Source organism: Rhinolophus hipposideros, assembly GCF_964194185.1.
Source record: "Rhinolophus hipposideros genome assembly, chromosome: 18".
Lineage (NCBI taxonomy): Eukaryota > Metazoa > Chordata > Mammalia > Chiroptera > Rhinolophidae > Rhinolophus > Rhinolophus hipposideros.
In genome coordinates, this window is record NC_138064.1 from 51,295,168 (window position 1) to 51,312,301 (window position 17,134).

Below are 17,134 nucleotides of genomic sequence, written 5' to 3' on the forward strand. Positions count from 1 at the left end.
CTCGGTAGATTTTTAACTAACAGTCTCCTAAAACTTGGCAGTCAAGACATAACTTCTTTTGGTAACTTTATATGTACTTTCAAAGCCTATTCTCCCCCACAAAAAGTTTGGGAAAATAATTACCAGTACACACTTAATATTAAGACAGCTTCTTTTCTGATGTAACAATGAGAAATTCCCAGGAGCCCTTTGGTTCAAGCGATGCGCTTCAGTAAAATTTAAGTTATGAGATAAATTTGTGTTTCTTAGGAAAGAGTAACTGATTTATAGTTCATTAGCATGCTAATATAAATTAATATATCTTGGGAACAAATAAATTTGAGAAGTTAATGTTGAAATGATGGTTAAATTAGAGACTTGACATGTCTTAGGAGAGCCAGGAGGCAAGTGGCTACTAGGAACCAAGATAGAAGTCTTATTTGGAAGGTAAATGGATTTGGGAAGTTCTCTGTTATAGGAGACAGTATTTTCATTTCACTCTTCAAAGTGTTAGTTGATCATTTATTATCAGATCACAGTGGGAAACCCTCCTGACCAAGAACAATTTAATCTGAAGAAAGCTGGTATCTGGCTGGCCAACGCTCAAGTCACTCTAAGAATACCATGTCCTTCTTGTGAAATTGGAATCACAGAATGGTAGAACAGGAAGGAACGTGAGCAATAATCAACTTCTTTTGTTGTTCAAGCAGCAGCTGGGTTTGACTAGGGAGGCACAAAACAGAGGAAAGTCCTGGCAGAAGCCACTGCCTTGCATATGTACAGGGAGAGCCCTTTACACACACCAGTCGTTCTCAACCAGGGGCAATTTGTCCCCACCCCTCGGGGGGACATTTGGCCGTATCTGGAGACAATTTTGGTTGTCACCACTGGAGGTGAGGGGATTGTACTGGCATCTCATCAGAGGTCAGGGATGCTGCTAAATATCTTCCAGTGAACAGGACAAAGACGAGTATGTGAGCCCAATGTCAGTGGTGCTGAGGCTGAGAAAGCCCAACCACGATGGGGGTGGTACCCCCAGACCTGTGTAATGCAGTAGCCCCGCTCCAGTATGCCTTCCTCTGCATCATGAAGCTTTTTCCAAAGTTCTCTCTTAGACTCATGGCCTCCTTTCCTTTCCTGTTGTGTTTGACACTCAGGATCATTGAAGTTGTTCATGTTCTAGATCTTCCCTTTCTTCTCCGCCCGTGCTCTGTGCTTCCTTTGTGAAACTCCTTCCACCTGCCCACCAAGTATTTCCCCAGGGTTAATAATTGCCCTCAGCCATTTCTTTACTGTGGTTAATTGTTGCCAGCGCTAATTTATCACATCCATGTCAATGTCTTAGACATCTGCAAACATGGTTCTCCTCTCTTGTTTTCTCTCCAGACAGCCTTTACTAAATATCCCAATGACACCTAAAATACAGATCAAAAGTTAAACCCATTATTGTTATTATTTTCGTTCACCTGTTAAATTCAGGTTATGGCACAGTAGCAAGTTCCTCTCCCTTCAGCAAGATCCATCCCCCTCCTCATCCTCCCGCTAATCCAGATGCTCTTCTCGGCCTCCACCATCATCCAGAACCCTCATTCTTCCAGCCCCGTCAGTTCCCAATGCTGGTTAGCAGTTTGGGCTGGTGGCTAAGAACTAGTCTGTTTCTTTCTTACCAGCTGTGAGACTTCCAGCAAGTTGCTTAACTTCCATAAGACCTACTTTCCTTAAGAGAGCAAATGGGGCATAAAAGCAGTGTCTAACTCCTAGAGTCACTCGGCGAATTAAATAATTTGTGTAAAATTCTTAGTACGTGTTATGGTTGTGATGTTAGCTATGTTTACATCATTATCATCGTCGTTTTTATTTGGATGAGCTTCACTTTTGAGTGATCCTGTAAGCTCTGAGAGCATAGCATTCAGGATGATGGAGAGAAGCCTGGAATTTCACATCCAGGGAATGGGGGACACAGGTGGTGGGGAAGGGAATTCTTAGGAGTGACTTAGTCCAATTCCTTGTGCTTTTCTGCAAGTGACAAAGGTGCAAGACTGGTGGTTTCAGACCCAGAACTTCTAATTCATGTGTCTGCACCAGAGCTGGTTTAGATGCCACTCCTAACTGCCAGGTGTCTACTGTCTAGACGTACCTGTTTGAACAGTGCTTAGGTCACCTGGCAACTAACAGATGCTTTGAAGTGATAAGGAAAAGAGGAGATTTGACATAATATTCCTGGTTAATCCAATATCAAAGGGTTTTTCAAATGCTTGAAAGCTACTTTTTAGGTAGATGATAGATGCTGTCCAACTGTCCGAGGCAGCAGAAGTTTTTGCTTAGAGCAAGCCACTCAGAAATACTGTGTTTGGGGGGGTTGTTTATTGCCTTTTGCACATTTCAAAACAATGTTCAAATTTTCTAAGCCATTATACTGATGACACCTGGAAACGCTCATCTACACAGTCTGTAGGCTGAAGAAGGGATAAGGGTATGTAGAAGCCGACTGGGGTGAAGTGTCTGCATGCACTCAATTTCTAAAGATTCCAAAAGGCATACCTGTATTCCAGCAAACATTTAATAGCATTTAGAACCAGAGAGTCACTCTCTTTAAATTCTGTGAATTTTCTCATTGAGTTACATCAGATGTGAATAAAGCACAGAAGTTAGTAGAGCATAGTATGGGTAAAAGAAAAATGGAAATACCTGAGTCTTCACAATTCATGCAGGGAATATACTAAACTTGCTTCTTGGTATTTAAATGTTTAGCCACAGTAAATACACATGCTTAAAAAGACATTAGTCACAAAACATAAAACTGTGCATTTAATTCACACTATTAATTCAAAAACAAAGACATGGCCAAATTTTCACACTGCCTAGTAATTACAGAAAGACACTTACAGTCTTCAAGAAGTTTTGCTTTTCCCCCATCAATATCAGCAGGTGAGAGGGCAAACAGGATTAAAGAAAACCAGATGTTAGTAATAAGAACGTTAGAACCCTGAAGATAAAAGGGGCACCTTGTCTATTTTATTTGACCTAAGTATACCAGTATAATGCAGGTTGAAGTTGTGAAGTTGTAGTAGAAAGGAAACTCCCATTCATGCTTTTATTTCTGCAGCAGCTATCCCACATAGCACATGGAAGAACAAAAGGAATGCTGTAGGCAAAAAACGATCCTTCCAGGAATAGTACTGGCTAATTCCATTCTATCCTTGCTGTACTGGACAAGTAATTATGTTCAATTTGAAAAGCAGCTGAAATCTACAATTAATTTGAGTTGTCACATACTGTGTACTGTCTGATCCTATTATCTCAGTCAGACATCACCACGCACACGGTAATAACATTTAACAATGGTACATGGCTGCAATGACAGTGCTCCATCGGAGCCAAATCCACTGATTTCAGGTTTTCTATGTTTATGGTTAATCCCCAAGTCAGTCATTGAACTTTTCAGACCGCTAGTATATTTCTGCTTCAGAATTCCTCAGTTACCAGGGCTGCTACTCCCCACCCAGTAGCAGCTCCTGTAGAAGGGGTGTAAGGATCAGCAGCAGGGAAGAAATCACATTAGCATGCGATTCAAATGATTCTGCCTGGCTGCCTGGCACTGGTCCTCGCAAAGGTTAATGCAGGAGCTCCTGGGTTGTCTGTGACTCTCTTTTCATCTTGGTGATGCCTCTTCTCCATTAGCAGGATAATTGAGTTAGCCTTAGGTGACTGTTTCCCTCTGATTGTTAGATTGAACAGTTAGATTAAAGAGGGATACATTTAACATGAGAGAGAACAAAAGCATTTCTCTCCAGTGCTTTTCTCTCTCTTTTAAACATCTGTTAGGGCAAACGCTTGCTTAAGCATTCCAACTCCGGTGGGCTTAAAGCAATTACTCTTTTTTATTTTTATTTTTTAATTGAAATTAAGGTCATTGAATGACTATTTTTTTTGAAAATAAGCAAAATATTGCATTTGATTGTACTTTAGACTATAGATGCACAGCAGAGGAATTGAACAAAGTGTGGGACGAAGCCACCATCTCTTCCTACTGTCTTCCCACTGGCAGTTGCAACCTCTTTGGCAAAAAATGACAACCCAACCATTGAATATACCCAGGAAAGTGCTATCTTCACTGCACCTTGGAAAGCTTGCCAACAGAGGTACTACTTGGGAACCTAATGGGTTTAAAGAGGACATGGAGATTAGGGATAAAGAATAAAACAATTCTGAAGTATAGCCATTGTTCAGATTTGAAATTCTGCTTTCCACTGCAGGAAAAGTGACAGTTAAAACCTAGCATTATCTTTGTTTTACATAAACAGGCCACCCAGTCCAGGGAGAGTACAGCACATAGTTCACTATTAGGAAAAGGGTGGGCTAATATAGCTTTTACTTGCTCCCTTTTAGTTTTTGTTTTAGTCTCAAAATTTATATCTTGATCTTTGATCACATTTTTTAAATCAAAGAAGACGCCTCACCAGGTTTTACACAAGATACATTTTCTAGATCTAAACTCATATCTAATATTCAAAATTCAAAGGTGAATTTTGCTTTCTCTGAATTAAGAGAAATGGATGATGGGTAGTTTGGGGATATAGAGGTGGCCTGGGGTTGGCTGAGAGGCCACCCCCAGTCTTTTCCAGAAGACTCTCAGCATATGAAGGGAGAGGGTGGAAAAGTGGGACGGGTAAGTAGGGAGGTCTCCAGGATCTTTTTAAAGTAATTCGTTTGGTTTTCTTGGAGGACTGCTTCTACAAAGAGTCACCTGTTGGGAGGATCAGGGCAGCCCACAATTCACTCCTTCTCAGGTCAGCCCTCCCCCGCCATGGTACACAAAAGGCACCTGAGTGGGGAGAAAGATAATAATAAGGAGGGAACAACGTGTCTGACTGTTTCAATGGCCATTTCTATGGTGTAATTCTTTTTAAACACCAGGTGCTGAAGGTAAAAGCCAAATTAATTTTGATTAGCTTTTCAGTATCACACAGACACCTTCTCCATTCACACTGTTCAGAGTGATGGTAAATGCTGGGGAGGTTTTGACTCCCAGGCCTAACAGCTTTAAAACGTTAATACTTACGATCAAGGGGTACTTCCAGTGCACTAATCACCTGGCACAGGAAGAGAATCAGGGGCACTCTGCCTGCAGGTAAGCGCTTCTTTTTCGGCATTATTTTAAGCTGCATTAGCTTAACTCCTGCTGAGACCCACAAACTGAATTTCCTTTTCTTCTTTCACAAAAGATTTGTGTGCAATGTTTAAATAATTTTCATGCAGGAAACTGAAAAAGGATAGAATAAGAATTATAGTGTATTAAAAAGAAGGAAATGAAGAGTGGAAATCTGCAGCACAGAAAATCAGTCCTGTATTATACATGAACTCTAAAAGGGAGCTGATTTCTAAATATTTAACTGTCAGGCTGGAATAATCATTTATTCATAAATCAGCTGAAATCCGGTCACAAATATTTGTAGTGATGTCAAGCAAAATCTGTCTACTTGGCCATTTTCATGGTTTTTCCATTTAAAACGTCTGCGTTTATATCAGAGGCTGCCATGTTATTCCTAATAGATCACATAAGCTTGGCTTATAAGTCAGTTAGAAAGTGTGACTTTAGAGGGGAGGCCAAATGGCTTCTCCATTCTCGAGATTATCTTTGGGAAACTTCAGGGCATTGTTGTAAATTTGCTACAAACCCTAAACACTGATTTACCAACTGAACCAAGACAACTCAGGCCTCACCATCTGTCACCTGGACGACATGACAGATACGCCTGGGTTCTGAGTTCCAACCTTCCTCACTGCAGTCACCTTCCTGAACAATGCTGATTTATTTTTCCTAAAGGGTCTTCTTTGGTTAAATATTGGGAATAGCCATATGGGATCTACCAAATAAAGTTCAATAGATCCTTAAACAGATCATTAAATAACCCTCAATAATTTGGCCTCAATTTATCCTACCAACTTTATATCCTCCCATTTCATTTCCATATAATTATTTTTCTTTTTTCTTTTTTTTTATTTGATGGTCTGTTTCTGTTTTCCTTCTTGGGTCAGTCCTTCAATATGCCTTGAATTTTCCCACCTTCTTGACTTTGTTTATTCTATTCTTCTCCCTGGAATGTCCTCTCCACCATATTTCCTTATCAAAGTCCAATTTATTTCTTTAGAGATCAATTAAAATTGAAATATTACCTGGTCACCCAAATTAGAAGGTATTTCACCCCCTAAGAATCCCTGAAATTCCTTGTTTTAATCATCACATATCTTGTATAAATAGACACAGAGATAAATAGTTTTTTGTTTGTTTGTTTCTTTGTTTTGTATGCATGCTCTCTCCCTACTCCTGTAGGCAAAGATTGTGCCTCTCCCATCTTTGTATGCCTCCCCCATCACCTAATGTAGTATGCTTTGCACACTGTACACAGGACAGCAGGAGCACACACACAGAATATAGACCTCTGACCCACAGCAGACTCTTACCTAGCATGACAGATTTAATCACATCTTCTCATTAATGAAGGGAGGTGGGGGTGACTGGTGGCTCTCTCCAGAAGGGAGGAGGGATGTTATTACAAACAAGGGTAGCTCCCACAACTTAATTACTGAATTGTGTGATTTTTTTCTTATTTGTATAATTCTGTATTTTTATAATGTCCACACCTTTCCTACTAAACTGAAAGACTCCTAAATGTCGGGAATGCATTTTTCCTGTTCCCCATTGTATCCCCAGAGCACATGGTAGGGAGTCAATATTTGTAGGAAAAAAATAAAGGGAGAAAAGGGGGAAGAAACAGAGACTTAAGATCTTTGAAGATGAGGTTTTATTCAAATAGGCAGTCTGGCCACAGTCTACCTAAGACCATATTTATATTTATACTACTCGGTTTGAAGACCAAGTTCTTGTCCATTTGGTCAAATTAGTTGTCATCTTATGTTTGTGTGTGGAATAGAACTGAAACATATGAAAAAAATGAAACAATGCTGATAACATGTATTTTGCTAGCAATTGAGTTCTGATTTGAATCTGATTACAATTATAGTTAGATACTTCTTTCTAAACAAATATAAAAAAGAACTTACTGTGCTAAATATAGACATTATACATATATAAATATTATTTTGTGAGTAAAACATCCCTACCATCTGGTTTCATTTGAGATCTAGGAAATTTGGCTTTCCATCTATAATGTAAACAATCATGCCCATTCAACATCGAAAGGCAGATACAGAAGCTCACACAACCATGTCTAACCAAAATACAAACCAGACTGTTTTTCTGTATGTACAAAACATATCTATATCATTTAGCCAAATTTACTTAGGTCTTTCATGATTTTCTGTTAAAATTCTGAATTTACACATAACCTTCAGGGAAAACAAAAAAAACTGGCATAAGTGGCACTAAAACTAAGTTGGTGTTATATATTACACATATTGAGAGAAAACTACAGAATCAAACACTGAGAAAACAAATGGCATACCTGCCTGATTTGTGTGTCAAGCTAATCAAGTTTATTTGATTTAAGTGACTAGCCCTCTGGATAGGTGCTGGAGAACTAAAACACCTTCTAGAAGGAGTACTAATGAATTGCAATGCCTGTAAGACCTTAAGCAACTACACACAATTTTTGTATAAGTTCTTCACTTATTACTTCTTTTGCCTTCATGCCTTAACTATTCATCTTTCAAAATAGAACAAAGCATTAGATAACTTCATAGAAAAGAAAGTATCATCCAACCTGCTTTACCTTTTAAGAATATATATGGAATAAAATATTACACATTAAATCACAGTGTTGTATGAAGAAAAAATATTAAGAACAACTCAGAAGACACTTACTTAAGGAGACATGAGTAAATCCTCACAATCAGAGGAGGCCAGGAACTATGAAAACTGCAGATGTGGTCTCTTTTCCAAGAAGTTGTAAGTTAACTGCAGCAAAAGCCACAAAATCGTCTCCAGTGTAGGCTTTGTTTGGGGAGGATGAAGCAAAGGCCCAGCCCATCCTCTGACTCCTGCCCATGGAAAATCACCTACTCCCGCTACGAATGCTGTCATAAGTGAAAAACCCAATGCCCGAGGACAGCATTATGTCCCCAGCACTCAGGCAAAGTGAAAATCAAATACAGCTACAGAAAACTGAGCATTCTCTCCGTAAGAGTAATGTGCTCTGCACGTCTCACAAAGAAAAACCACTGCCTCTGCACTCTCAATATTGATGTCAACACCCCGCCCTGCTAGGAGCCCATCTGCCTCGTATTAATAGTTTACGTTGGAAAATGATGGTCATTTTCTCTTACATGAGAATCATGAACTAAAACTAAATAGTTTATGCAATTACATTGAAATGAATGAAAACTATCTGAAAAAGCAGCGTGTTTATTTTAGTCAAGGCTAAAGAGTATGTTAGTATGACATAACTTATAATTTGCAAAATATATTTGCTATAGACATTTTAAAGCATGTTTAAATGAGACAAACGGTAGGTTCACCTTCAGAATATAAATCACCTTGATATTTGAAACCACATATATTGTTAAAATGACCCAGAGTAATGATAAACAATAAAATCTTTTAAAATTTCACTTAATTTAACTCCATTCAAAGCAACTTTTCACATGTTACCCATAGAATCTCTAAAAACAGAAAGGAAAAAAAAATCTCCCTTTTGCAACAAACTTTTCATCTTTAGGGAAGAAACGCAATTCAAAATTCCCTTTTTTCTTTTTGCCTAAAATTCATACTAAATCATATAGCAAATGTTTCCCTGTATTATATATCATATATATTTTTAAAAACCTAAAGTTTTGACAAAGGATTCATATTAAGACCAAGAAACATAGCTCTTCTCTTGTTCTTGTCGTTAGAAAGAAAATAAAATCTTTGTTTTCCTCTCGAGTGAAAGATAAAATTAGTTTCATTAAAATATAGATATAAGCTCTCTCCCAGAACTGGAAGGCCATGCATTACTCATCATTTCATTCTAGTCTGTTCTTTCCAGCATCCCAGCAGGGGCAGTTTAGTGCTGGTTGCACAAAGTAACTTGATTGACTCTCTAAGCCAATAAATTTGTGATTGGATGTCCTTCAGCACAGTAATTATTGCTCTGGTGACTCATCAGTGGCTGGCCTCACTCACTGGATATCTAACTGGGTGTGGCATCATCTTGACTGTAAAAGGCACTTTTCAGCACTGAACTTGAGGATGGTTACTTTTTATATTTTGTTAAATATTTACCATAAGCAATAAGCACATTAATGCTCATTCCTAGCCCGTACTTTTGCCTTTCAATCACAGGTTTTGAGTCTGAGACTATGGAAGGAAGATGGAGAGAATAGACGATGACTTCACATAACTTACACAACAAAGTCACACATAAATCTACACAATGACAATACCAGGAATGACACTACCAGTCAGAAAAAATGTGACTTTAAATAAAAAAACAAACTTTATGAAGTTCATCCTAGTGCAAAGTGATGTCCCCTAGGAGAGTAGCTACAAGGAGCTGCTAGCTAGAACCTAGAACAGTACTGAAGGAAAGGTGAACAATTAACAGATGTTTTTTACCCAGATAATACCGTTGCCCTGAAAATATGACCTAGTCGGACAATCAGGTCTAATGCATCTTTTGGAGCAAAAATTAATATAAGACCCGGTCTTATTTTCTATAAGACCCGGTATTACATTATATTATGTCATATCATATATCGTATATCATATCATATCACCCAGTCTTATATTATATAAGACCGGGTCTTATATATAATATAATATATAGTAAAAATATATATTTTTACTACATATTTTTACTATATAATTAAAAAAGAATTATATATAATATAACATAGTAAAATAAGACCGAGTGTTATATTAATTTTTGCTCCAAAAGATGCCTTAGAGCTGATTGTCCGGCTAAGTCTTATTTTTGGGGAAACACCGTAGATAACGGACTACATCTTGATAATAGCTCAAATCTCCATTCCTCAGAGACTATAACTGTTTAACTTGTTTTATATTCATAAAAGCTCCAAGAAATAGGAAAGCAGGTATTATACCCATTTAATAGATGAGAAAAAAATCCAATCACGATGGCTGTTGTTCATGAAGCACCTTCCACGTGCCAGGAACTACACGGAGTCTGCTACCTGCGTTAATTTGTCTCATCTTGCCAATAACCCCAAAAGGTAAATTCTATTACATTGTCAAATTTACTGATAAGGAAGCTAAGATGCAGGATAATAAAATTATCTTTGTAAGGACACACACATGGTACGTGGAGTGCCAGACCTAGGGCTCCCAGTTCTTCTGAAAGGTTCTGGAGCTTTCAGCCATCTCACACTGTCACATCCTGAGAAACCCTTAGCATTTCCCTCCCTCTGTATCCTCTTATTTTGCATTTAGCTAAATAGTAAATAGAACTGCCAAATTTGGTCTTTGATGTTAAAGTACGATTGGTGTCTATATATCTACAGAAGATTTTTATGGTATTTTCCATTCACAATTTCAGGGGCCTCTTTGCACTGGAGTCCATGGGAATCATGCCAGCTGGAATTGTACCACACGCTGGCCCTGGCCTTTTAAAGGAACTGCAAGTCAGGACAATAGACAAGACACACTTCAAAAAGTTAATCTTAAAAGCAGGAAGTATATGCACATGGTACAATATTCATAAGATACAAAAGACCATATACTTCAAAGTAAGCATCCCAGAAACACAGTTTCTCCTTTGGGAGGGTTACTATTACCAAGTTTTGTGAATCCTTCTTGAGATACCTTATGCATAAAGAAGTATAAAAATATATACAGAAATAAAAGGCATCCAAATTGGGAATGAAGAAATTAAACTGTCACTCTTTGCAGATGACATGATGCTATATATAGAAAACCCTAAAGATTCCACCAAAAAGCTATTAGAAACAATCAACGAATACAGTAAAGTTGCTGGCTACAAAATCAACGTACAAAAGTCCATCGCATTCCTATATACTAACAATGAAATCTCGAAATGAAAAAAACAATTCCTTTTGCAATTGCAACAAAAAGAATAAAATACCTAGGAATAAACTTAACCAAGGATGTGAAAGACCTATATGCTGAAAACTATAAGACATTTTTGAAAGAAATTGAAGAAGACACAAAGAAATGGAAAGACATTCCGTGTTCATGGATTAGAAGAATCAACATAGTTAAAATGGCCATATTACCCAAAGCAATATACAGATTTAATGCAATCCCCATCAAAATCCCAATGGCATTTTTTAAAGAAATAGAACAAAAAATCATCAGATTTGTATGGAACCACAAAAGACTCCGAATAGCCAAAGTAATCCTAAGAAAAAAGAACAATGCTGGAGGTATCACACTACCTGACTTTAGCTTGTATTACAGGGCAACAATAATCAAAACAACATGGTATTGGCAGAAAAACAGACACATAGACCAATGGAATAGAATTGAGAACCCAGAAATAAAATCACATAAATATGGACAGATAATTTTTGACAAGAAGCCAAAAGCATACAATGGAGAAAAGACAACCTCTTCAATAAATAGTGCTGGCAGAATTGGAAAGACACGTGCAAAAGAATGAAACTTGGTGACTGCTATCTGTCACCATGTACCAAAATTCAAAATGGATCAAAGACCTAAGCATAAGACCTGAAACATAAACTGAATAGAAGAAAACATAGGTACTAAACTTATGGACCTTGGGTTCAAAGAGCATTTTATGAATTTGACTTCAGAGGCAAGGGAAGTAAAAGCTAAAATAAATGAGTGGGAGTATATCAAACTTAAAAGCTTCTGCACAGCAAAAGAAACCATCAACAAAATAAGGAGGCAACCAACTGAATGGGAGATTTTTGCAAACAGTGCCTCTGATAAGGGGCTAATATCCAAAATATACAAGGAACTCATATAACTCAACAATGAAAAAACAAACAACCCAATTGAAAAATGGCCAGAGGACCTGAAGAGACATTTCTCCAAAGAGGACATACAAATGGCAAATAGACATATGAAGAAATGCTCAACAACGCTAATCATCAGAGAAATGCAAATGAAAACCACAATGAGATATCACCTCACCCCAGCCAGAATGGCTTTCATCAACAAGACAAATAGTTACAAGTGTTGGAGAGGCTGTGGAGAAAAAGGAACCCTCATACACTCTTGGTTGGAAAGCAGATTGGTGCAGCCCCTATGGAAGGCAGTGTGGAAGTTCCTCAAAAAATTAAGAATAGAATCACCATATTACCCAGCAATCACTCTACGGGGTATCTACCCAAAAAGTCTGAAAACATTTATCCAAGACATGCGTGCTCCAATGTTCATTGCAGCTTTATTTACTGTGGCCAAGACATGGAAACAACCAAAATGTCCTGTGATAGATGAATGGATAAAGAAGTTGTGGTATATATACACAATGGAATACTATTCGGCGGCAAGAAAAGATGAAATAGTACCGTTTGTGACAACATGGATGGATCTTGAGATTATAATGCTAAGCGAAATACGTCTGACAGAAAAAGTAGAGAACCATATGATTTCACTGATATGTGGTATATAAAACTGAAAACAACACAAGACAAACAAACGAAGCAACAAAAACTCATAGACATAGACAATAGTTGAGGGGTTACCAGAGGGTTAGGGGGAGGAAGGCTCTAGAAGAGGATAAATGGGGTCTAATACACAGTAATGGAAAAAGAACTGACTCTGGGTGGTGAACACACAATGTGAGACATAGATAATGTATTACAGAATCTAAAAATTTATGTACACCTGAAATCTATGTAACTTTACTAACAATTGTCACCCCAATAAATTTTAATTTTTTTAAAAAAAGATATAAAGCAATGTTTTAAGGACCTCTTTGATTTAGAAAAAAATTTAAAGCCTTTTGACATTGATGTTAGACCATCAAAAATACCCACATCTTTCAATGAAATCTAATTATTTGCAACATGTGAAATTATTTGGATACTAGCGTTTTCACACCTCCTTTATTAAGCATAGCAATTACAAGAAAGGAAATAGCAGACAGTGACATAATTGAGAGATCTAAGACAAAGGATAAAGCTTGCTTAGTGAAAGTACTTACGTGTGAGACTAACAGTGACCCTGACCAAGGATGGCACCTGTTCCACAGTTGTACAGCTAGTTATCTGATGACAGTTGCCAGCATCAACTTCAGGGGTGAGAGAGCTAATTGGAAAAGAAAGGAAGGGTGGAATAAGAAAGAAAGGGAATTGTGCTTTTCACAGGAAGCCTTCCTCACTCCCCCCTCCAAATCCAATCACAATTAGCTAAACAGAATGGAGAGAAGACTCTCCAACTCTGAAAGCTTGCCATGCTCACAGTCTATCTTTCTGCATTGACCCCACCATCCTGACCAAGGCTGGAAAAATCAGGGGTGGGTGTCTCACAAAAGGCAGCAGAGCCTGTGAGATGACTTGGCTGTTTTAGAGGGCTGAAGAATGCCCAGCGAAGTGGTAACAAATTCCTTTCTCGTGGGGAGAATGAATAGGAGGCAGAAAGGGAAAATGAGTCAACAGTTCGGAGGAGGAACAGAGTCCAAAGATCACAAAGAGGCAGCAGCATGAGAAACTATGAGTAAGCAGAAGAGATGACGTATCGAGAGCAGAATGAAGCCCGTGGGCAGCAACAGGATCCACAGAAATGAAGTCTCTGAGTGACCGCAGCAGCGGTGGGACACCTGACAGGTGATGACAAGTATCTGCTCCTCTTGTGCTAGAACCAGGCCTCTAATACTCTTGGTAGACCAAACAGTGAATATGTATATACGTATACCTAATTCTCTAGGAGGCTGGCCAGAATAGTGGTTGTGGTTGAAATGTCTTCCGGTATTTCTTCTATCTGTGAATTCTAAAACGCCTTCATTACCATCGTAGGTAGACTGTTACCTTGGTGACCCACAGGAAGCACTGCTCTCAGAATCTGACCTTTGTGTAGTCCCCTCTCACAGTGACTCTGGGCTGGGCCATGTGACATACTTTGGTCAATGGGATTTGTCATGCAGGGTGTCATGCAGGGTCTCTGGTTCTGCTCCCCACATAAGAACACAGGATATGATGAGGCCAAAAAGGAACACCGACGGAGCCATAGATAGGGGAGTCATACCACTACATTCTTCCTGGCGGCTGGGTTGGAGACACAGGCAGCAAGAGCCACACTATCTGCAACCTGCTGTCCACTTCTCTCTGATAACCAACCTCACTTGCTAACTGCAATCCTCCGTGCTAACTGCAATCCGCTCTTGCTAGCTCAGCCACCATCTTCTTGCTAGCCCTCATTTGCTGCTAGAGTAGCCACGGCAGTTATATTAGTGGCCAATGGCTCACTGGTTACAGCTGACGGCCAACTAGCCACAGCTGATGGACATCCAATCACAGCTGGTGGCCATTTACTACCTGAGTGAGCACCTTTCCACATGAGTGCGAGAGCCTGGAAACTGCACTCCTGGCTCTGTCCCCACAGGATTTTAGCAAGAATTATGCAGGCAGAGGTACGATGAACAGTTGCACACTGGGGCTTATCCTCTTGTAATGTTCCTGTGGGAAGTTTGAGCTAGACTACTGAATGAGAAGAGGCCAGTGTAAAGAGACCCGGGAGATGAAAGACCGTCTTGGACTTTCTGCTCTCAACTGAGCTCCCAGCTGAAGGCAACTGAGTAAGTGACTTGTTAAACCACATGCAACAGAAGAACCAGATGGTAACCATCTGAGGGTTAACAAACCCTCAGTTATGATAAATAATAAATTGTTGTTATTTTAAACCACACATTTTTGGGGTGATTTGTTACACAACATAGATATCTGAAACAATTAATTAATATAAATGGAGACTGGCTGTTTCCTGCAGTCAGAAAGACCCTAAAATGCACATTTAAGAGGACTGATGATTCAAATATATAGATCTTTTTACAAGAGCATGGCTGGCACCACAGGAATTCTAAATGGATTCCTGTCCATATGATCTAAACGAAGTCTGGTGATGTGGTTTTTCCCTCTAAAATGATGTATTTCTTTTTTTTTAGTTATACTTCCTTGTAAATATGTTAGTGCAGCCAAAAGGCACAGACTTAAGTTCCATTTCTCACATAAACTTACACTCAGAATAAAAGGAAAACAGTTACCACTGACACCCAACAAATTTGTTTACACAATAAATTAATAAACATTAATAATAAATAATAATAATATAATAATATAATATATAATAAAATAATATAATATATATAATATATAATATATATTATTATATATAATATATATTATTATATATGTAACATATATAATAATATAATATAATAATATAATAATATAATATAATAATAATAAATAAATTATTGTTTACACAATAAAATAATTGTGAGTCTTAGGCATTATATCAATTTATTTCTAATGCAGAAAAACAAAAATTAAGCTAGAGACAGGTCTATTCCTTCATCACAAGGCCCACTTCCCAGTTGATTTCCTTTCGACGATAAAGCAAAGAAAACTTCCAATTAAAAAAAAAAAAGAGAAGTAGAGAAGTGCTCTAAAGATGAAGCCTGAGAAATGGAAATTAAATTTTGAATATGGATGCTGACAGTAACATATTTTGAAAGATCTGTTGAGTCATTGAAAGAAGCTCTGACGTACGTTGAGATTTCTACAAATATCACTAAAAAGATGTAATGATAAGAAACAGTTTATTAAAACCTTCAGCAAAAAGTCCATACAGAATATTAGTATTTTAAATGGCCTATAACTTATCCATGTGTCAAGTAAACAACACATGGGAAAATGGCCACCATGTAATAGTAGATAATAGCATCTTGGAATGCCTGGCAGGCTAGTCATTTAATAAAATAAAATAAAAAAGAGTCACATTTCAAATATAAGAAGCCAGGATTTACAAACTGTTATTCTTGCTGAATGATATGAGCCATTTAGGGAGGAGATGCAGGGCATGGGTCAAAATCTCAGTGTGTGCTCCTCTAATGGGGCTGGAGGGGGTTTGGAGAGAAGAGAGACGGTGAAGGAGAATGAGCCTATACTGAAGTGAGAAACTAACCCAGAAGTCTCAGTGCTTAGCGCAGTACAGTTCATACCTCACCCATGCTAATGTCCAGTGTGAGAGGGCAGGGGGCTCTGCTCCAGGGTGACAGGGGTGCCACCATTTTATGATACTGTCACCTCAACATGTGGCTTCCAGAGCCTTCACATTCTCCTGCTCTTAACTGCCTCCACCCAGAGGTGATGCACACATCTTTTGCTCACAACCCACAGAGCAGAAGTAGTCAATGATTCCAGCCACAAGCGTCTGGGAAATGTCAGGTGCCTATGGAATATTTAGCAAGCACTTCTATCTGTGCCACAGAGCGTGTGCTTGATTCACAGTAAACATGAAGTTGCCTTTCCTGGAAGAGTTTCGGAAGTGCCACTCTACAGGAAGTCCATCTTATGTTTCATCTCAGTGGTCAGTCAGAGAGAAGGATGGCGATGGTGAGCAAAGGCTAGGTGCATGCTAGATAGTAGCCACCTCCTCTGCCCACCTCCCAGCTGCATGTCTGACTCACTCTCTCCTATAACTTCGGCTTCCCCCAAACATGGGACTAGGCACAGGGATGAAGAAGCGGAAGGCCCAGATTTATCAAATCCAAGGGACATCACTCCGGCCATGTCATATTAAGAGATTACTATAATCTTCACAGTAATATTTCAAAATATATTTTGTTAAAGTATCCAGGCTCTATATTATCACAACAGGACCATTAAAATGAGAAATGGAGACTGACATAACATGAAGATTTGTGTTTTCCACTTGTTATCAGTACCGGGAAAGTTATATTATCATATACTAAATAACTAGAAATCCTTTATTCCAGCTAAAGGCAATTTCATATAAAGAAAAGCACTAAGTCACTTGCTGATATGCAATTTGTACTACAAAGAATTTATCAGAAAAATAGGAGAGTAAGCTACATGAAATATGTAGCTCCTGGTGCATTGAATTTTTTTTTAAACAGGCCATGTGAAAAACTGCATTTATCCAAAAAATAAATCAGTAAGTGATCATTTTCTTCCAAAAGAATTTATCAGACTTACTCCAGAGTATCCTTCTCCTGATCATCCAGAATATAATTCAGTTTCCAGGAAG

At 38.3% G+C, this 17,134-nt stretch overlaps 1 protein-coding gene across 36 annotated transcripts in view; it reads right to left on the minus strand.

Moving 5' to 3' along the window:
• Positions 1 to 17,134, minus strand: part of NRCAM (neuronal cell adhesion molecule) — a 316,248-nt gene that overhangs the window by 69,857 nt on the left and 229,257 nt on the right. For 13 of the 36 annotated variants that reach the window (XM_081079610.1, XM_081079592.1, XM_081079580.1 and 10 more), the window contains exons 3-5: positions 13,071 to 13,174; positions 5,042 to 5,242; positions 2,866 to 2,895 (exon numbers count right to left, since the gene is read on the minus strand). In XM_081079610.1, the coding sequence (XP_080935736.1) occupies positions 2,866 to 2,895; positions 5,042 to 5,147 (136 nt within the window). In that variant the 5' untranslated portion in view covers positions 5,148 to 5,242; positions 13,071 to 13,174. Of the gene's footprint in view, positions 1 to 2,865; positions 2,896 to 5,041; positions 5,243 to 7,804; positions 7,898 to 13,070; positions 13,175 to 17,134 lie in introns of all 36 variants that reach the window. The other 23 variants (XM_081079594.1, XM_081079602.1, XM_081079593.1 and 20 more) reach the window with 6 other exon arrangements.